Source organism: Tachypleus tridentatus, chromosome 8 (genome assembly GCF_004210375.1).
Source record: "Tachypleus tridentatus isolate NWPU-2018 chromosome 8, ASM421037v1, whole genome shotgun sequence".
In the NCBI taxonomy this organism is placed as follows: Eukaryota; Metazoa; Arthropoda; class Merostomata; order Xiphosura; family Limulidae; genus Tachypleus; species Tachypleus tridentatus.
In genome coordinates this window covers 43,222,440-43,244,480 of record NC_134832.1, presented here as the reverse complement: position 1 = coordinate 43,244,480, position 22,041 = coordinate 43,222,440, and the positions used below count along the sequence as shown (strand labels likewise).

General features: G+C 30.8%; 1 protein-coding gene across 12 annotated transcripts in view; it reads left to right on the top strand.

Annotated features, from left to right (window-relative positions):
* Positions 1–19,531, top strand: part of Ssadh (succinic semialdehyde dehydrogenase) — a 38,972-nt gene extending 19,441 nt beyond the window's left edge. For 10 of the 12 annotated variants that reach the window (XM_076448626.1, XM_076448620.1, XM_076448624.1 and 7 more), the window contains 7 exons: positions 2,242–2,412; positions 4,069–4,329; positions 10,459–10,602; positions 13,521–13,679; positions 14,671–14,840; positions 16,595–16,653; positions 17,847–19,531. In XM_076448626.1, coding sequence (XP_076304741.1) covers positions 2,242–2,412; positions 4,069–4,329; positions 10,459–10,602; positions 13,521–13,679; positions 14,671–14,840; positions 16,595–16,653; positions 17,847–18,055 — 1,173 coding nt within the window. In that variant the 3' untranslated portion in view covers positions 18,056–19,531. Of the gene's footprint in view, positions 1–2,241; positions 2,413–4,068; positions 4,330–10,458; positions 10,603–13,520; positions 13,680–14,670; positions 14,841–16,042; positions 16,200–16,594; positions 16,654–17,846 lie in introns of all 12 variants that reach the window. The other 2 variants (XR_013012155.1, XR_013012156.1) reach the window with 1 other exon arrangement.
* Positions 19,532–22,041: the final 2,510 nt, after the last annotated feature.

Here is a 22,041-nt window from a genome sequence, read left to right as displayed (position 1 = left end):
GTGACTATATAAGAATTAAAATTAGAAAATGGTTGTTTTTGAAATATTACAGCAGACCTTGTAGTTATTTGATCTACGTCTGTTGAATTTTATATGAATAAGCCTTAGCCTAATGAAACAATAAATTTCAGTTGTTAGTACATATGCATCATATTAAAACAATTTTGAATATGTGAATTAGCAGTTCGCATGTATCAGAGCTACATTTTAAGAATTTTTGATGTTTGGTAAGTACACTGATACAACCATAAATTGATTGTTTTTTGGAAGGATATGTAATAGTTTTTCTTTTGTAAAGTATTTGTATACTTGAATCATAAAGATGTGTTTAAATCATGGTTGTAAAATTCCCAAGATGGGGATATGCCATTACTTTCTGGCACTAGAAAGTAAAGGAATATGGATCATCTTGAAAAACAAGCACCATCCAGAAAGAGACCCACAACAAGTCATTTCTTTGCCATGATTAAAAAAAAAACAAAATCGAGGCATCGTGTAACTGGTGAGAATCTGTGAACATAAAGGACAGTATGTAAATCTGTCCATATGCCCCAAGCAATTGTACACAACATAATCAGGAAGGATTTCTCTCTGAAAACAAAGTCAGTAGTGGAGAAGGCTTATAGATATATTCCCTATTAAACCATTACCTATCTCAAACAGTTGGAGAATTAAATGGGTAATCATACTATTATTTACAAAGAAAGACCAGTTAAATTACCAGAAACTGCAATTACACAAAAATGGTCATGGAAAGCTTTTAAGGAGAGATGTTTATTTTGGATATAACAGCTTTACAAAGGAAACAGTGATGTAGGGTTATTTTCAAGATGTACAATTGTCAGATAACATGACTGTATGTAGAGAGGCTCAGAAATCAGTTCAATATAAGATACTCAACTTTCTGTATTTCATGTGCTAAAATTAGTTTATTTTTTTTCTAATTTTAGTTTCATTTAATTTTTTTAATATTTTATGTTTTAGCCTTGATAGAATTTCAATTGTATTGAAATAGTCTTAAATTGATAAGATTTCTATTATTTGCAAGGTTTTTTATATGATTAGAAGAAGTTTATGTAAACTCTAATTATAATAAGCTCAGTAATATATTTAATTGCATCATAATGCCTAAAAAGATAATATATATAAGAAAGTTAATATGGTATATAAATTAAACCTAATTAGTTGATATGTAAAGTTTATGACATCACAGTTTGATATGCTGTAAGTGTGAAATAAAATGCTTTATAACAGACTTTTAGTGAAATATATTTAGCTGTTACCGTGAAAATGAGACTGTTTAAAACAATTATTCAAATATCGAACTTCCGTATACCAACTGTTAACAATGAATTGGTTTTTGATAGATTTAAAAGGAAGTAATTTTAGTTTTTATTACAATAACCCAAAGTATTTTAAAAATTATATAAGTTTTACAACTAAGGATTTCCAAAACACAATAAAATATTACTTCATGAGATAACATATTTTCATCTTGAATCAATTTGAATGTTTAAATATCTTGTTTCTGTGGTAGAATAAAAGATAACAAGTTTGAAATATATATATTGTTTTTCATGTAATTCTACATGGAATTGCACTTTATCAGTTGGTTATATCTTGAGTATGCAATTATTAACTCAGAAAAGTAATTTACAGTTGGTTAGGCATACAGGGGAAATGGTTTATACTTAGTGTTTTTAAGTATTGCTGAATGCAAACTACACATCAGTTTTGTCTAGGTTTCTCTTTAGAAATAGTTGCCAGAAGCTGTGATTGTTTAATGTTTGTAATATATTTTTCCATAATATTTAATTTATTGAGTAGGAACAAGTTAAATATTATTAGAGCTTTGAAATATTGCATGAGATCATTTTCATATACTATATTTGAATAACATAAGGTAGAAAATAAAACCATTGAAAAAGTTATTTGAACATACTATAAATTTAACGCATAATATTATGCATTCAAGTTTCTGACTTAATTATCAGTGGAAATCAGAAACATAATTAACTTTCAACCATGTTTCGCAGAATTTTGTTTTCAATACTAACAACAAATTCTACTAATACCTTAAACTGCTATCAATTTATCACAAAGATTATCCACTTATATGTTAAAATTATGTACTACATCACGTTCATTAAAATATGTTTTGAATGTTTAGTGATACAGACATTTTATAAAAAGAATATGAATAAGTGAAGAAATAATACTGAAAATAAATTAATATACTAGGGAAAGAGTCTGAAAGAAGCTACTGGAGAAATTAATTATGGAGCATCCTTTTTGGAGTGGTATGCAGAGGAAGCTCGACGTATCTACGGGGAAGTGATTCCCTCATCATCTAAAAACAAACAGCTAGTTGTCCTGAAACAGCCAGCTGGAGTAGCTGCCCTTATTACACCAGTAAGTAATAAATCTAAAAGTTAGAAAATATACATTAAATTTCAGTTTTCAGTGATTAAAGTGTACATAAGAGTAAACAGTGAATGATGTGGCAACATTTCTTATAGGTGATACGTGTGTGTGGATGCTGTAGATACAAGTATTCTTTAAGAAGTTTGATACAATTAATCAGTCTTGTGGGTGTTGTATTTACAAGTATTCTCTCAATTGTTTGTCAGCATTAATCAGTCCTGTAAATGCTGTTTGTTTTCATTTGTAAAGCAAGTGACTTGTCAGTGCTTGTTGGCCCTATAACTGTTGTGTGTGTGTGTGTGTGTGTGTGTACATTTATCAAGCAGATGATTTGTCAACATTAATCTGTCCTGTAATTGCTACAAATGCAACTATCCCTGTAATTGTTTGTCAGCACTAATCAGTGGATGGGTTATTAGTGAAATATACTAGTTGATCATCATTTATCAGGTTTATTAATCCTTTATTATCATGTGGCACTTGGGTAGATGGAATAATTGAAAATAATGATAGTAAGGAATGTTCAATTCTATCAGAATATTATTTTATTGAGTCTTGAAACTAATAGATTAAATTAAACAACAATGATTTAATAGAAAATGATCAGTTAATCAAAATTAATACTTCTAAATTATTCCAACTGTACAAGTAATTGAAATACTCCAATTATTATTTCTCATTATTATCTACATGACATTAGTGGGCTTAACCATGATTATTATTTTTGGCCATGTAATCAGTGCTTGTAACTAATTGAAATACTTACATAGCTGTACTAGTTATTCCTGCAGTTACTATGAGTACAAATGTATGAGTACAAGTCCAGTAGCTGTTGGGTGTGTCTGTGTGTGTATTTATAGTGATTTAACTTGTTTGAATTGGATCAAGTGTCACATACTTTATATTTTTAACACTTTGGACTAGGAGCAAAGGTCACAGATTTTTTTTTCCATTGTTAGAACTGACTTATTGATCTAATGATGATGAGAAATCAGTTGCTCATGCAGTGTGAGTTTTGTTTTTTTTTGTTTTGTGTGTGTGGTGTGAGAGGGTTAAGGGTCTTGCTATTCTCAGGAGCAGATTTTTCTTCAATGTACAATATCTCAAAATTAAAGCCTTTCTTTGGTGGCTAAGATAAAATTAGCAAAATCAGTGACTAAAAACCAATGAGTTATTTTATCATCATCTTTGACTTAGTATCAACTCAATTCAGTTCACTTAGATATGTACATTTAAATTTGTTTATTTTTAAAGTTATAGCTAGATCCTGAAATCAAAAACTAGGCACTTGAAGTTTTTTGTTATTGTGAATAATATGACAATATAATATAATAATTCAGTTCACTTAGATATGTACATTTAAATTTGTTTATTTTTAAAGTTATAGCTAGATCCTGAAATCAAAAACTAGGCACTTGAAGTTTTTTGTTATTGTGAATAATATGACTGGAAACATTGCTGTTGTTCTATTGGTAGAAAACTATAACCATTTAAATTTAGTATTTTTAGATGAATCATGATTTTATAGTAGTATGAACAAATAGAATGACCTGCTATGTATAATATCTTAAATGTTATTGTAGAGTCTAAAAATATTTTATATTTGCATACAGTTGTAGAAACATATTCATCTTTATGTTATAGTGGAACTTCCCAAATGCAATGATCACCCGAAAGATGGGAGCAGCCTTGGCTGCTGGTTGCACTGTGGTTATCAAGCCAGCTAGTGACACTCCATACTCAGCTCTAGCAATAGGAGCTTTGGCTGATGAAGCAGGAATACCTCCTGGTGTTATTAACATTATACCATCTTCAATTGAAACAACACCAGTTGTTGGAAAAACATTATGTGAAAGTCCTCTTGTAACAGCTCTTTCTTTTACAGGATCTACACATGTTGGAAAGGTGAGAAAAGTTTGACACTTATTGTGTGTTTAGCTTTCTCTCTTCCACAGAATCTAGAAGTTGGAAAGGTGAGAAATGTTTCATAATTATGTTTTTAGCACTTTTCCACAAGATATTAGCTTATTGGAAAGGTGAGAAAAGTTTGGTAATTATTGTGTTTTGTTTCTTACTTCTCTTGTCCACAAGATTTATAAGTTGGAAAAGTAAGAAAATTCCAAAACAGACTTTCCTCTTCACAGTCTAAAGCTATCTTGAACCTGTACATATCATGTGGCCACTTTCCACCAATAGTATTGTACCACCTATAAAGGCACAGCTAGCTTCCTCTGCTATTCCCTGTCAATCCTCATTTTCTTAATTAGCATGAGACAGTTAGGTGTGTGTTTAGTGTTTTTGAGTGTGATTACAGTTTTTATTGTGTTTTTTACCATAAGTTTATCTGATAATTTCTAATTTTTGTATTTGATTCCATTTTAAATTTTCTTCTTCATGAACTCCTTGTGTTTTAGTATGAACTTGAGAGTTCTTGTGACAGATATTACTATAACAGACAATAATGCTCATGGCAGGACTCCTCAGGACACAGGTCAACTTTATCACCTAAGGAAATAAGTACCTTGGTTTTGCAGATATTAGTAAGAGTCTTATGTTTAGTAAGAACTGGCAGTTTTGTGACTCCTCCTTTAACAATGTGACACTGTTTTGAGAGTTCTTGACAGAGGACACTCATTGAGAACTTGAAGTTCTTGGTCTCTATTACTATAACAGACAATTCAGGCAGGACTTTCCCTAGTTGTTCAACTTTATCTCCTAAGGAAATAAGTACCTTGGTTTGCAAGGAGTAAGAGTCTTATGTTTGGCTGGCATTTTCTCCTCCTTTTCAATGTGACTCTGTTTCTGAGAAAGAGGACACTCATTGAGTTGTCAATTTGGTCTCTCTTGTTTTTCAGGAACTTTCCCCTAGTTGTTGGCTTCCGCATCTTTCACGTGGGAGGGTAGAGCTTGTTTTTCTTCCTCTAACTTCAAATTCTCCCAAGAAACATGTTGTAAATCTTTCAAAGTTTAGACTTCACACTAAGTTGATATCAGTGGTAAGCCCAGTTCTGATGCCTTTTGTGTGTCGTAACCCTTCTTTATACACTGGAGACATGCATATTTCATATCATAAGTACTCAGATTTTGGTAAGTTAAATATTTAGGTGTTCTTTGCTGTCTACATTCCTCTAGTTTAATTAGACATCAGGCACTAATTATTACTTTTTACATTCAGTGACTTTTATCATTGTGTAAATTCATTAGTTTTACTTATTTTGTTGGTTCATTATTAATAAGAACGTTTCCTAGGTATGTTTTTATTGTGTTAGTTATGTATCTTAACTACTTGTAGCATCTAATTCATTGTTCTGTTGGTATATTTTTTTAAACATAGTTGTTAGCTGTGTGTCTTTTCGTCCCTATTTACTTCAGTGATGGACTTCATTACATGTCTTGTATCATATCAGTTAATTTCATGGAATAGTATGTTGGATATTGATTATTTATGTGTTTTCTTGGGAATTTTTGTCTGTTTACAAGTTTATTTTTATTCCGTACTTTGTGGACTGAATACATTTATATAGTTTGTCTGTTTCATACATAAGTACTTTGTTTATTGTGTATGTTTGATTAGTTTTTCCTTTCCATATCATTAATACTAGTAACAAATAATTCTTTGTTCTTTTTAATAATGTTTTTGTCATTGTTAAGTATATACTTTCTCCTTCTAATTGTATTTAGTATAGAACTTAATCATGTGTCCTAGTTTTCTTGGTTACATTCTTAGGTACCTTAGATATTATATACTTGTTATATTGTGTTCTGTACTTTTCCTTCTTTCCATTTATTTGTTTTATCTTTTGGAATTTTAATGTGGTTCATTGTGCCCTTTCCTGTCCAACATTTCTATCTACCTTTTCTCTGTCACAACATAATTCTTTCTCCTCCTTGCTTGTGGTTGTCATTACTCAGATCTGTATATCATTCATGTTGCCCACCTCCTTACTATTCCTTCTTTGTCATCCTCTATCCTGACCTTGGTCCTTACTCCCTAGGACTTGTGCTGCCAGTGACTGTATTTGGGCTTTCATATCCATTTCCTTAACTTTATATTCCAATCTAGATAGGCTTCCTTGTTCAGTTCATTCCTTCAGATATTACATGGCATGTTCTGCCTCCTTTCAGGGTTCACCTTTCTAATACCTTATTCCATGAAACCCTTCAGTTTTCAGTATTTTGTTACTTTCACTTTCATCTGGCTGGCTTATTTGGACTTGTCTGTGAAAGGATACTGATTCCACAGTGTCCCTTTACATCATATTCATCACATTCCTCAGTCTTTTATTGCTCATCTTCACTGTCCTTTGAGAAAGGTCATTCAGCTAGAATATGAACTACTCCCAGCACCTTTGTTGTTTCATATCTGCTAGATATGGCTGTATCTTTCCCCTCATGGTGATTCTACATGTATCTGCTTACCTTTGTCTCATTCTCTCGTGGATGTCAGTTGCCAGCAACACGAGTTTAGAATGTAATTGACTTGCCGTGTATGGTCTGTTCCACCCTAATCACTCTACACCTAGGATACATCCTTTTAATTTTATCCACTTGTATATCTCCTGGGATAGAGTTTAATAAATATTGTATGGTTTGAATCACTATCAGAACGTAGTTTTTCTCCCACTTGGATGTGCTCCTCTGTTTTTCTGCGCGTACATGTAACATCTTCCTATGACGAGTGAAGAGTATACCTGGTTCAGAAGTGGTGAAGTTCCCCACATCATATCATAGAATCTGATTGTATAATCTTATAGATACTTTTAAAATATGCTTCTTTCTCGTCTTTGCACCATCCTCTCCATCTATTAAATGTGAAATTCTAGCTATTTATGTAAGCTGAGGTAACATATAATACATTTTCAGTACAGAAAAATTGTAACTTCTGATGGATATTTACCTCTTCTAACACCCTTTATCCCCAGTAAAACTGGTGTTTACATTCTTGTACCTGCCAATTCTTGAAAGTGGGAATTAAGTGAGAACAGCAGAGGGAGCCACCTATACTATTATAGGCAACACAGTGTAGTCACATGATATGTACGTGATCAGAAATGGCACAGAACAGGGGGGTATAAAGACTGGTGCACTGATTACTAAAAATTATTTTAGAAATGTTTAGAGGGCAGACAATAATTGAGACAGCTTTTTTATGAGAGGAAGTAAGTACCTATTGGAAATACATTTCAGTGTAAGAAGATTTCAACATTTGATAATTATTGTGTTTTTAACATTTCTCTCTTCCACAATATCTACATGAGTTAGAAAGGTGAGAAGTGTCTGGCAGTTTAGAAAGGTGAGAAGTGTCTGGCAGTTATTGTGTTTTTAGCACTTCTCTCTTTCACAAAATTTACACAAGATGGAAAAGGAAGAAGCATTTGATAATAAATAACTTAATCAGTTCTTTTACATATTTTACATTTGTTTGAAAGATAAGTTGACTTTGATTAGGTTTTAGTGCTCTTTTAAATTACTTGGTGTGCTTTATCTAGAACTCTTGTGTAAACCTCAAGCTGTTATTTTTATTAATTTCTCTTTTACATGTCTTTTAGTTTTATGCTGTTCTTTAATATTGTAGTAATGGTTACTTTTGCAGTAGTTGTATGTTTTGTATTAAAATACCTAATATTGAACTGAGATATATATAAAACACATTTATAAATTATATTAATACTCACTAAAATTCATAAAATAAGCTTAAATCATGAATGTTTAAGCTGATTGGACTGTAGACACTGAAGACTGCTTCACTCACCGATTGCCAAATGACCAACTCTTTCTTACTAAACTTTTACTGACATTCATCTCCCACTAATTTCTAATCAACTTGTATCCAAACTATGTATTTCCGAGGTTTTTATTGGTGCTTATTGCACACTGTTATGTAGTCAACTTAAAATTAAATTGTCTTTTCTGGTATTCTATTGTTGCTTCTTTCACAGTAATTTATACTCAGCTTGTAATTGAAATATCATTGCTAGATATTTGTAGGTATGTATCTCACACTAACTTCTAGTCTGTTTTTAACCAAACTGTCTTTTTGACACATTTATTGATGCTTATCTCATAACAAGTTCATATCATCTTACAATTAGCTCAAAGAGTAACACAAATTCTTGCACAAATTATTACGAGTTAAGGGTTTTCTTCCCGTATATGTCATTAGAAATCATTGTTGATGTATACAGCTTGAGACTGCGCTATACTACAATTTAACCCATTTTCTGATCGGAAAGTTAGATATGTTAGAACTGTTATTCCTGTTGTCCAATGCAAATTTTTAGGAAAATGTTCCTCTCTTCCTGAGTAGGCAGTAAAGTGAACCAAAGGTTGTAAGCCAGTCAGTTTTGTAAACAAGGATAATCATAGTTATTGTGAATAAAGATTCTTTAATTTGTTTAGTTGTATTTCTCTCTATCTCTTGCTAATAAGTCTTAATTATTCCTGTGTAGGTCATCTCAAGAATATGCATTTCTGGTGGTACTTTAAACTAATCTTTTAAGTATCAGTTGACTATTAAGCTCTAATATTATATTAACATAAAACCAGTAATATGTCAGTTTTAGCAACATTACCAACTAAATAAGTTGATCCTTTTATATGTATTGAAGTGTTTAAAACTTTATATACATTATTTTTATTGGTATTGCTAGTATAAAAAGTTCTGCAACAAAGATACTAGAAAACTGTAAGTGTACAATCATTACCTTCATCACTATTGGTGTATTTAAAGCACAAGGTATTGAGCAACTGGACTACTACAGCTATAGTTTAAATGATAAGGTACTTAATGACTGGACTACTACAGCTATAGTTTAAATAATAAAGTATTAAATGATGGACTGCTACATTTATAGTTTAAATAATAAAATACTAAATGACTGGACTACTACATCTGTAGTTTAAACGATAAAGTATTAAATGACTGGACTACTACAATTTTATAAGTTCTTGTTGTTTATGATGTACTGCACATTCACAATTCAAGTAAACTGAAAATCAGTTTACAGACTTACACTACTGAAATTCAAGATTCAGTTCCCTGCAGTGAACACAGCAGATAACATGGTGTGACTTTGCTCTGAGAGGAACAATTTTCTACTGCAGAGTAGTAAATTTTGTATTTGCTTTAAACACCATAAATAAATATATTACAACTTTTCTCTGAAATTTGAAACATCCTGTAATATAGAAATTAGAGGTTTCAAAATATAGAATTAGAATATTGGTTAGATAATCTCCATAGTGATTGGTTTATGACTGTCTGACCTTGTATACGTACAATACTGTTCAAAGTGCAATAAAAGTCTTGTAGTTATTTCTATCTCATTTGAATATTGTTCTGGATGCCTAAAGGTGTTAACTGGTTTATTACAGTAACTTAAATTTTGTGAAATGTTTTTGTCTATAACTTCTGATTTTGTTTATTAATTATCATACTTTAACAATATATTTCAAGCAATTAACCATTTTTTATTGCTTTTACATGCTTACATATATATATTAAACAAATAAATACCTCCTATGCTATGAAAAGAAGGGGTGGTTTGAGCTTTAAAAACAGTTTGAGGTATATATTACTCTAGTTATCTTTACCATGGTTTTTTACAGTTTATTCTGTCTGTCAATAAGTTAATAGTAAGATATTACAAGTTCAATTTTATACATTAATTCTACGAGGTTTATGGTTGTTTAAAAAATTAATTTGCTTTAGTAATCTCAAGTCTCCGTTCTGCTTGAATAATTACCAAAGACTAAAAGAATATGTTAAAAGGCAAAGCTTTTATTATTATTGATGTATTTAATCAGCATAGTTGAGTTTTTTAAACATGTTTATGTGGTATCAACAATAACTATTGTTCATGTAGAATGTTGATCCATTATGAAGTATGTGCAGGTGCTGTGGTTATTCAGCTTCATTTTTAGTTGTTTTTTTTATATATTTACATAACTTAGTATTATAAACAAGATATTCCTTGCTTGACTGAATACATAATTCAATTTAAGTAACCATTTATAAAGTTTTATTTGTAACAGCTTCTGCTGAAAGACTGTGCTTCAACTGTGAAAAAGGTTTCGTTAGAATTGGGAGGTAATGCTCCTTTCATTGTTTTCAACTCTGCAAATATTGACAGAGCTGTAGCAGGTGCTATGTCGTCAAAGTTCCGAAACTCTGGACAGGTGAGAGCGAAATTAAAATTCAATTTACACTAAGTAGAAGTAGCTGAAAACAGAAAACTATTTTAAAAAATGGTAATACTTATTTGAGAGGTGCCCATAGTCATGGAACAACTGTTACTTCTTACAATCAATTTTATTGTTTTCTGACACTCGTAATCTTATTGGGCATTTGGTAATTGGTTGACTAGCTATAAAATTGAAGACTCAGCATTAGAAAGTTATCAAACAGTGTATGTGTGAGTTGTTTAACCCTTCTAAACTAAAATGTGAAAGTGGATTGACAAAACCATTTCTTTAAAATTGCTTCAGTTTACTGTTATGGTTACATAATACAATTTAGTCATAAAACTCTCCCTTCATTTAGGTTTGTTACCAGTCTTCTGTATTTTGACTATGTATGCTTGAAAGGTTTAAACAACTGTTTCCATTATCAACTGTATTCCATTAAGACTGTAGTTACCATTTATATTAACTAGAAGTAAATCAAAATACTATTACTGTTTCAATTTTTCCCATAAGGACATAAAGCCAGTGCAGTTGATCTAGTTTATATTTGTACTTTTTAGCTTTTCAATCTTTTTAAAGTTAAAGTGAGTATTCCACATTTATAATAGTGTCAGAAGCAAAGGACTAAATCCTCAAAAAATGTAGAGATATTCAACTGGACGAAGTGGACCTGTTTTTAAAAAAATAAAAAATAAACTTATGCATAAAACATAAAGAATGACAGAGCAGTTGTAATAAGTCCAAGTACAGTCCTGCCATAAAAAAATAAGTTCTGGTACTCATTACGATTGAGTACTAGCAGAATTTTAGCCCTGCAGAAAGCCTTTTCTTGATTCATAATTTTAGAAGGATGTTACCTTTAAGTATTTTAATTTCTTTCCTGAAATGAATTCAACATATAACTAAGTTGATCAAAAATATTGTATCAGCAGTGGTCAACAGGATGATAACCTCTACGGCCATGTGTAAACTCCACTTTTCTCTCTTTATGTAGTAGTCATTCAGCTTTAAATTTGAATTGACTGTTTTGAGATGTAGAGCAATGTTGAATTACAACTATGATTGAGAGGAGTTGGCATGTGAAGCATACACTAGTAGAAAGTTTAACTGGGTTTGAAAGGTAAATTTTTGCCTTAATAAATTTTATTTGTAATGCAAGTTTCATTAAACAGTATAAATTTTTAACTATATACTATAAAATCTTGATTAGGAGATTGCAAATACGTGCCAAATAGTGAGATTTAACATTAAGAAAGTCGTTAATAATATTGGAGAGTTCACTAATAAACCTGTACATAGTAAGTTTGTTATACAAGGTAGTCCAAAATAATTATTATTGTTTTAAAATTTAATAATTAACTAACAAAGGAAATATAACCATGCAATTTTTGATATTTTGTAACCTAACTTAAACAGTTTGTGCTGATATGTCAATAGATGTAGTGAATCTCACCAATATTTGATTTCAGTCCACATTTTATGCAGCATGTTCTCAGTTCATTGCCAATGGTGTCTGTCATCCTGATGTTTGCTACATGTGTAAGATACACAATATCCATAACTGCTAACAATTCCAATTATAAACCTTCTGTAAACTTATATAATATTTTTATTTCTTTATTAAGAAAAAGAATCACTATCTTACTAGTCCCCACACTCCTCAACTAGTTAGTGAATGTTTTATACATTAACTCAGCCCTGAGCCAATGAGAGCTTAAATTTCTAAAAAGAACAGTTATCAGTTGATCATGATGTGGGGGTTTTTACTTAATTTTTAAATTAAATGCCTTCACACACTTTTTTCATTCTTATATAATTTTGTTGCTTTTTTTAAGTACAATTTTACTATTACCTTACTTGCAATACTTTTGAAAACAATAGGAACTACAGTGCAGTGATGTTGGTGTTATTGCAAATATGCTATAAAATTGAGTGGTTTTTGTAGTGTCTTGAGTGAAGGGAATTACTTATATACACCAAAAATTTTATGAACTGTGGTACTTATAATGAATAATTTGATAAGTACCTTTTATGATTGGTAGGTTGGTGAGTGTAGTGTTACTCGGCTCTTTTGTATTGCAGTCACCTATTGATAGGTGTATTTTAGATTAATTAAAACTAAAACCAAAAAATTCCTATAAATAATTTCATAAGAATTTCAACATATTCATCCTATTTCTTATCCTACTTCTGAATTAGTTAATTTGAAAAATAATTTGTTTCTGAGACTTTTAGGTTTGTTTGTATTTTAATGTAGGCCCAAGTAATTAGAATATGTAAGCTTTTAGATTTAGAAATAAGAAGAATATTAAATAACTGCTGTGCTTTGCTCTTTGTTATTTTTTTTCTAAAAATGAGAGGGAATCATCAGTAGTGTAGCACTTGAATTTATTTTAGGCAGAATTAGAGTAAATCCACTGAGCCCATAGGCGTGGTCAGATACATCATCAAAAATAATTGGCTTCCCAAGTCTAAAACTGTAATTAGACGTCACATTTGTAAATAGCTGGAGCTTTGAGCTAAAAGTTTGTACTTGAAAAACTTAGAGCCATTTTATGAGCTGCTAAGCTAAAAAGAAAGGCATGAAATAAAAATGAATAGAGAATTAATTTGGATTGTGTAATTTCTTTCTAAGAGAACTCTGAATTCAATAAAAAGTAGACAAAAATGTACAAGAACACTTGTACATTGTATTGTAATATGTACTTCATTAAGTAATATTTTTTATGGCTACAGATGATTTGTTCAACAAATATTTAAAAAAAATTATTCAGCAGAATGTAACTTTTGATATATAAATTTGAAACTTAATATTTTCTATGGATCTAAAGATTTGAGTGCATATCTTTTGGTTCATTGATATTGTAATGTGCACAAAGAAAGTTATGTCTGTTTTCTTTATATGTACATAGACATGTATTTGTTCAAACCGGTTCCTTGTGCAAGAGAAGGTTCATGATGAATTCATTCACAAACTGAGAGAATCCATGAAAAGTCAGCTAGTTGTTGGAGATGGTTTTCAACCAGAAACTAATATAGGGCCCTTGATTAATGCAAAAGCTGTTGAAAAGGTAAGACAGTGAAATAAACAGTAAATACATTATAGTAACAGCACTTATGCATACTTTAAATAAACATCATTAACAACATCAGTGTTTTCATGTGCACAGTAACTTTATTTGTAAAATGTCAAAAAACATGCTTTACATGCTTCAGTAGACAAAATGTAGAGATTAATAGTAATGTGTTCTTATAAAGTTTAATTAAACTTTAATACAGTATCTAGCATTTGTAGTTTTATAGCTAGTTCAAGGATGTTAGTTTGTGTTAATGAATAGGATAAAATAAAAGGTATATCTGTAATAATAAAACAGAATGTCTGTTAGTCTGTGTGTGAGAGAGAGACTGCCATAGATCCAAGAAGAAAAACCTGGAAACTTGAATATTTGCACCCATCCTGAGTTGACCCTGAGGGTGTGCACCTGGTATTACTTATCTATGTATGGATACACATGTTTTTAATGGGGTAAGTCAGTGAAAAACAACAAAGAAAAGAAGTGGTTCCTTATATTACAAAGAGAAACAACAGACAGACAGGCATGCATATGTGTGTCTGTGTAACCACCATAGCACCAAGAGCAAAGAACCTATAAACCTGATATTTTGTGCCCATACCAATTGAACCATGAGGTTGTACACCTTTATATTATTAGCTATATTATTTGTGTACATGCACATCTTTTTAATGAGGCAAGCTAGCAAAAATCACATAGAAAAGAAGTGATTATTTACACTACAAAATATCAAGTAGACCCTGAGAGTGTGCATCTGGGTATTATTATTGTTTGTCTTATCCATGTGTATGCATGTATCTTTTTTTAATGAGACAAGCTAGTGAAAAACTAGAAAATAATTATTTTATATTTCTGTGAAATAAAAATGTTTTCAATATTTTTGACTGTCTATGCTAAAATAGATTAAGAATATACTAACTAACATAGTTGTCTATAGTACATCAACCTAATAATCTGAGTGAAGATTTACAGTATTTTATTTATCTAGGTTTCCAAACTCGTCAAAGATGCTGTACTGAAAGGTGGTAACGTTTTATTTGGGGGAAAACAACATGATGCTGGAGAAAACTTTTTCCAACCAACTCTGATAACAGAAGTTCAGTCTGACATGCTGATATATAAGGAAGAGATTTTTGGTCCTGTGGCTGCTGTCCTTAAGTAGGGTTTGTTTTTTTGCCAAAATTTTGTATGTGTGTGTTTTGGGTTACTATATAAATCTGAGTGGAATTATGTTTCTGGAGGTGCATAACTTCGTACATGTTCAACATCTGAATGAAAAGTTGGTCATCTGGAATGAGATCATTAAACATTATTGTGGACTACTAGTTATCCTTAAAGTAGCAGTCAGATAGATTAGTACGAGTTTTCGAGCAACATTACATCAATCATCCAAAGCATACAAGCTTGTTATGTGTATTTGTTAGCCAGTACAGTTTCCAAGTGTGAATGCTTTCCTGTATCTACCTGTTTCCCTTTATAAAATGCCATTGTAATTGCTAAAAGATATTAAAACAGTACAATTTACTTCAGTTTTATCTCATTGAAAAATTCATTATTTTTTTGTCAAATTGATTTGACAGTTGTTGGAGAAAATGTTAGAAATTCGTGAGATAATCCTCATATTTTGACTTTTGGTTTGTGCAATACCAAATTTTATACCATAAGACAACACAATTTTCTATGATGCTTAAACTATAATTGGAAAAAAATAAAGACTTTATCTGGGTTATCTATAAAAACCACCTTGTTAAATTGTCTTAATCTATTCAGTTTTTCTATTTTATTATTTCTGCTTCATAAAAGGCTCTTATTATTTTGTGTATTTATCTAATTAAACAGATTATTTTAATTTAATTTACCAATTTACTTTTCTAACAATAAGAACTTTTCCATTAATTGTTCTGGTTTTAAACTTGCCCTTCTTTTTTTTTTAAAAACAAAAAATTAAACAGAAGGATTATCCATTTAATTTCAAATAGTTGTGCTGCAAATAATTAAATAAACTTTCTGACAATAAAGTGACACATTTTTAACATGATAACTCAAGTAAATAGTGTTGTTTTAACATTTATAACTATGGATGAAAATGTAATAATGTACACTGAGATTTTAGAGACAGAAACTAACAAGAGCTTAGTTATATTAATCACCTAATGAACAGTGACTTGTAGGGAGTAAATGATGTTTCATCTCCAGTTCAAACATTTCTTTGTTTTGATTTTATGGACCACTTGATAGTTGTGAATTTTGTTTTTATAATCAACAAAACAGTTAGTGGAATTAGGTTGTTTTTCTTAAATATGAAGTTACTTTGAGCTTCAGAGTTTCATGGAATGTGGTTTTGTTACTTAAAATCCTAGCATAGAAGAGATCATTTCTGTGTTGAGACATGTGGGTCTAGGAAAGCTAAACCAACTGTAGATAAGAAAGAAAATGAACATTTTCATGAATAAATATCTTGGATAAAGAACACTAGAGCAAGGAAATATTAACAGAAATAAGAAGTAATTTGTACAGGTATGTTTAATAATGTTTATTCAGAAGCTGGTATTTTGTGAATAAGTTGGTGACGGTGTTCATCCAGAAACTGACATATTTTGTGTAGATAGGTAATCCAATGACTGTCTCATAATGTAGAAAGATTGACTGTTACTCGTCTAGAAAATGTCATATAAAAGATGGGTAATTCTAATTATCAACAACTGGCATGTTATATACAGATAAATGTTTTATTTTTAAACTTTCATGTAACATTTTGATAGACAATCTTGCTCACACTGCACAATTGTTTTTAATATATTAACACCTTACTTGTGCTTTAATTTCCACGTATTTGTTAAAAATATGGACTTAATTGAAGAGGAACAATGCTGAGAATGAATTATACTATTTGTATATCTTTTTTATTGTAGATTTAAAACTGAAGAAGAAGCAGTTGCTTTAGCAAATTCTACAAGAGTAGGTTTGGCTGGTAAGTACATAAAATTTATGTAGCCTGTGATTTTCACTTGAAGTGTTTTCAAATTACCTTTCAGCTACAAAGAGAAAAATCTTTTAACAATAATAATTTTTTAATGTAATGCATATAATATATTAATTTTGGCTGTTTGATTAAATTGGGTCTTTTACATATATTATGCTTGTTTTAAATTGTTTTCATTGAAGGATTTGAAACATTTGGAATTCAGAGAAAATTTCAACCCTTTTTCACTTGTCTAAATTTCATACCGTGATTGTTTTTTTTTGTTCCTTTTGATTTCATTTTTTAGCCAGAGAAAAGTATTTTCACAATAATTTAAACACCTAATTATTGTTCAAATAAAAATTGAAAGTTTTTCTATATTGCCAGTTACATTCGATTATTTTTAAGGTATTCAATACCTTAAGAGTGATATGAACCTGATTTGCCCCTGGTACGTGGATTTTTCAGTGATATCTACTCCTTTCATTATTCTCCCACTCTTTGTTTTGGGATAACAACTTGGAGTATATTATCCAACTTAAGGTAATGAAAGTTTCCATTGCAGTTCTTATTTTATTTGAAAGTATCTTTAAGCAGTGTGTCCGATATTCAAAGGATTTTTTTGTTTGTTGAAGATTCTACATGGGGTCTGAAACATTGTAATCAACAAGTACAAGGCGGGAGCTATCCATAAACACTTTTCCAAAAAGGTCTTTTCTTCTTAGTGACTAAAGGATTTTCTTTTTAGTCTAGTCAAAAACATATGCCCACCCCAATGGCACAGTGGTATGTCTATGGACTTACGCCACTAGAAACTAAGTTTCGATACCTGTGGTGGGTAGAGCACAGATAGCCCATTGCGTAGCTTTGTGCTTAATTCTGAAAAACAATCAGAAATGTACGTAAGAAAGTTTAAGAAAACAAGTTATTTTAAAGTCTAATTACATGATATGTAATTGTATTTTTTCTAATTATTTGGCATTACCAACTTTTTACATTGTTTATACATCCAACATTGTTTGCCAATTTAAAAAATCTAGAATATTTAGGGTGATTACTGGCTGTTAAGGAAAAACAGTCTTAATCAAATTATTATTTGAACCTTATTTATTTAAGTTTCTGAAGATTTCCTCGATTTAATTAAAATTTGATTTTACTGAATATTTTTTCTTTGAACCTCCACATTCATTCATTTTTTACAGGATATTTTTATTCTGAGGATATATCTCAGATCTGGCGTGTAGCACAGCAGTTAGAAGTTGGAATAGTTGGAGTCAATGAAAGTATTATTAGTACACCAGAAGCACCATTTGGTGGAGTGAAAGAATCAGGTCTAGGACGTGAAGGATCTCGTCATGCAGTTGATGACTTTACAGAAATTAAATATGTATGTTTTGGTGGTCTCGACTGAAATGAAAAAGTAATAAAACTACATCTAATATGCTGAAACTTGTATCTTGAGGTCCAGCCAAATTCTTTTAGTCATATATATTATAAATATTTTTGTTTACTGTTAATATTTTGAATTATGATACAGAGGGCATATGATTACTCATGGTTTTTATTTTAGGTAAATAAAGGATAGTAATTAAGAATTGGTTGTAGATTACAGATTTGTTTAAAGAACTTTTATCTATATTACATAAATCGTCATGGTGTACCAAGTTTTCTATTAAACAGTGACTAATTGGCCTTAAGAGTTCTTACATCATTTGGTTTCCCATTGGCTTATGAAGCTTAGACCAAAATTGATTGTATTCAAACTAAAAAAAAAAAGTTAGTTCAGCTGCTAAGTAAGAGTTGCTTGACTTATTGTTTATGTGCAATACATTAGTTAATTACAGTTCTTTCTGTATTGCTCTATAAGAAAATAGCAAATACAAGAGTTCACAGTCATACTGTCAGAACTTTATATTAAAAAACAAATTGTTGGAAATTTAGGCCAACTGCAAGACTATTTTAACTAAAAGTTCTTTCAACAACCTGTCCATTAATTTATCAAGTACATTTGCAGGTACGTGTCGTGTTCATTACTGTTGATTTCTGAATTTTCAAATATATAAATGTAATTAAAAGAGAAGGTATACAGAAATAACTGCATGTTAGCCAAGCTTCCATATTTCATCACTGGAAGCAAATAATTCTGATGAAGTAAATGTCAAAAACAAACAATTTAAGAGTATTGATAAAATAAAAGATTAACAGATAAGAGATGCATAAATCAATAAATCTAGTGTGGGAATTAGTGTCCAGATGTTTGTAATTGTTTCTTTATATTTTCAAGATGTATGATTATAGTAAAGTCTTACAAAAAAGTAATGCACTCCAGCTAGTCTGCCATATTCCTAATATATATGTATGTATGTATGTATATATATTGCTTTAATCATAAGTTAATAATAAAAGTTTACACATCTCAGAACGGCTGGTATGAGTAGTAACACTTTTATTGATAAGGAAAGAACGTTTCGACCTTCCTAGGTCCTTCTTTATTAAGAAAGAGTTTGCAAGTGACCATTGCTGGACACTGGTATAGAATTGTAAGGGGTGTTATAGTTAGATGTCAGATTAATTAGTATAGGTATAAAGGTGTTCCTTTATTTTGCTTTTAGTTGCTGTATAAGTAGGGCTTCTTTGATTTTGTGTTTGTTTATATTTGTTTCCTGTGGTTATGTTGTGTTTATTTGATTTGCAATGTGAAGATGTTTTTTGTATTCTTTATCTTAGTTTCCATTTATCTGCTTGTTTCTCCAATATAGAAGTCATGGCAGTTGTTACTTTTTTTAACAAAAATTATGTTGGTGTTGTGTTTGTCAGTGTAGTTTTTACATAGTATGGACTTTGGTTTTTGTACCTGGTTTTTGAATAAATTTGGTGTTTACTGGAATGTTGTGTTTTGTTATAAATTTTTTCCAAATGTTGGTTATATTTTCGCTGGTGCCAGGAACATATGGTATGCAGCAATATAAGGTTTTGTAGTTTGTGGTTGGTCTACGTGTGTGCATATAATATTTTCCATGGGTTTTTAAGGAAATCTGTTGATGTTGATGAAGTATTGATTTCATTGTTAATTTTATTGGGCAAGCATAGTTTGATGGCTGTGTTTATTTGGTTTCTTAATATGTTGAGTTTTTGTTTTGTTTCATGTGGTAAGTCCCAGTGAATGTATAATCCAGTATGGGTTATTTTTCTGTGGATTTCTGTTTTGAATTGTGTATCAGTTCTCGTGAATTTGAGGTTAAATACTATTTGGTTAGTTTTTCCTGTTCACAGGTAAACTTCATGTTGGGGTTTATAGAGTTAATGTGGTTGAAAAAATTTTGTGTTCTGTAGATGTGAATCCAGCAATTGTATCACCACCATACCTGTACCAGTATAATGGTGGGTGTAAGGCTGAACTGATCACTTGATATTCAACCTGTGTCTTAATGTGCAAGAATTTTTCTTCATAACCCAAGATAAAAATGAATCACACTCCGATTGAAGTCACCTTCTCCTTTTAGACGTTTAAAATTAACAAGTCGATAGCAGACATTGAAAACGAGCTTTATTATCTGTTGCATCTGAGACTATTTTTAAAGGAGAAAAACAGGCAACATTATGAGTAAATGATTATTTCAATGGAAACTTCACTAGCAATTTCTAAATCAAACAGATCAAAACAGACTCACCTCTTGGAATTGCATTCTCTATGGCAATCCATAATTTCACACTTTCTGCTGCACAAAACCAATATTGACATGCTTAGCTAATTTGAAACTTTCTATATTGCTTAAGTTAGTTTTCAACAATTTAAACAAAGTATTTGTCTTGGATAGTGCATAGTGTTTTACAACCTGTCTCTCATTTCTGATTATAGATACCAGGTCACAGCTGGAAAAGAGTGGTACAGGCCAATCAGTCAATTTCATAAGAAATGGAATTTTTCAGATATTGAAACATAAAATGACAACTTTGCTACTTTTTTCATTTTACTTCAACTGTTTTAATACATCTTTTTAAATCTGAAATAATTTCAACTGCCCTTTGTGCAGCAGGTGCATTCTCTAACCCTTGGGTAGAACAAAATTTCATTGGATATATACGAGACCCATTTTCTCATTGTCTTCCTGTCTGGTTGGAGAATCTTTGAAAAAGCAGTATATCAATTTAAGTATTACTCCTAAATCCCAATATGAGGCATCAAAAGCAGCATAAAAACCTCATAGACTGCTTGAAGACCACGAGACTCAATGTTGATTTAAAGATGGGTCCACATTTGGACCATCCATCTGTATTTCCAAAAGATGACTAATGTTAATAGCTTATGAGATCATTAGTATATATGTGGCCAAGAAATGCAGAATCGAGAAATCTAATCACCACATTTTTTTCCAAGTCAAAGCATTCAAGGTATGCATCAAGTTGTTTTATTTTACCATTTAAGAATTTGTCAAACAAAGCTCAAAGCCTGTATCTTTTCCATACTTTTAACAGAAATTTGGCTTTGATATATAGAGCCAATTCAACACAAGTCACATGTATAAATTCTCTCTCCACAACATGTAATTTTACTATCTGGAAACATCTTTTTAAACTGTTCTTTTATGTTTACACAGCTTTCCTAACTGTGCCAGCTAATAATGATTTTCTGCACCCACAAAACCTCAGCTTTCCACTCCTTTTAAAACATAGGAATCCAGTCTGCTCTGTAATGAATAAATTGCATAAAAAAAACACTAACACCTAGACGAAAAGTGAACCATCCAAAGGCTAATTGCAAAATAATGCAACCTTATTAAATTGTATTGTGCATTTAAATCAATGAAATCTGGCCCATTCTCTTTAATATTATTAAATTTAACTTAGGAGTATTATTCACTTACTTGCTGAAATGTAGTGTGTTGATTTGTTGCAACAATAGGTCTAACTGTTGATGTTCTATCTGTTATCAGCCTAGATTCAGATAATATTGAACTGTATATGGTAAGTGTAGCTGATGTTGATGAGTGCAATTTATACATGTTAGCCTCATGCTTTTTTTCTTTCATGTCACTTATCACTATGGGCTTATCGATACAGACAACACTGAACTTTTTATGGCACACACTGCAATAAGCTTCTTGGCAATGTGCACCTGTGATGAGCCATGCATTGTTATTTTCACTCAACATGTTTTACTCAAGTACACATTCAAATCAACACCATAAACATAATGATGGAAAAAACATAACTCACAATGACACAACTGTTTGATGGCAAGGCTTAGATGTCAATGATCTCATTCAGTCTTGTGTACTGAGACAATTCACACTGTTATTCATGCACATACATGTGCAGAGATCACTAAGAGACAAAATGAAGGGCTTGCTCAGAAGATAATCACCATTAGATATTATACAATGAAATAATCAAATA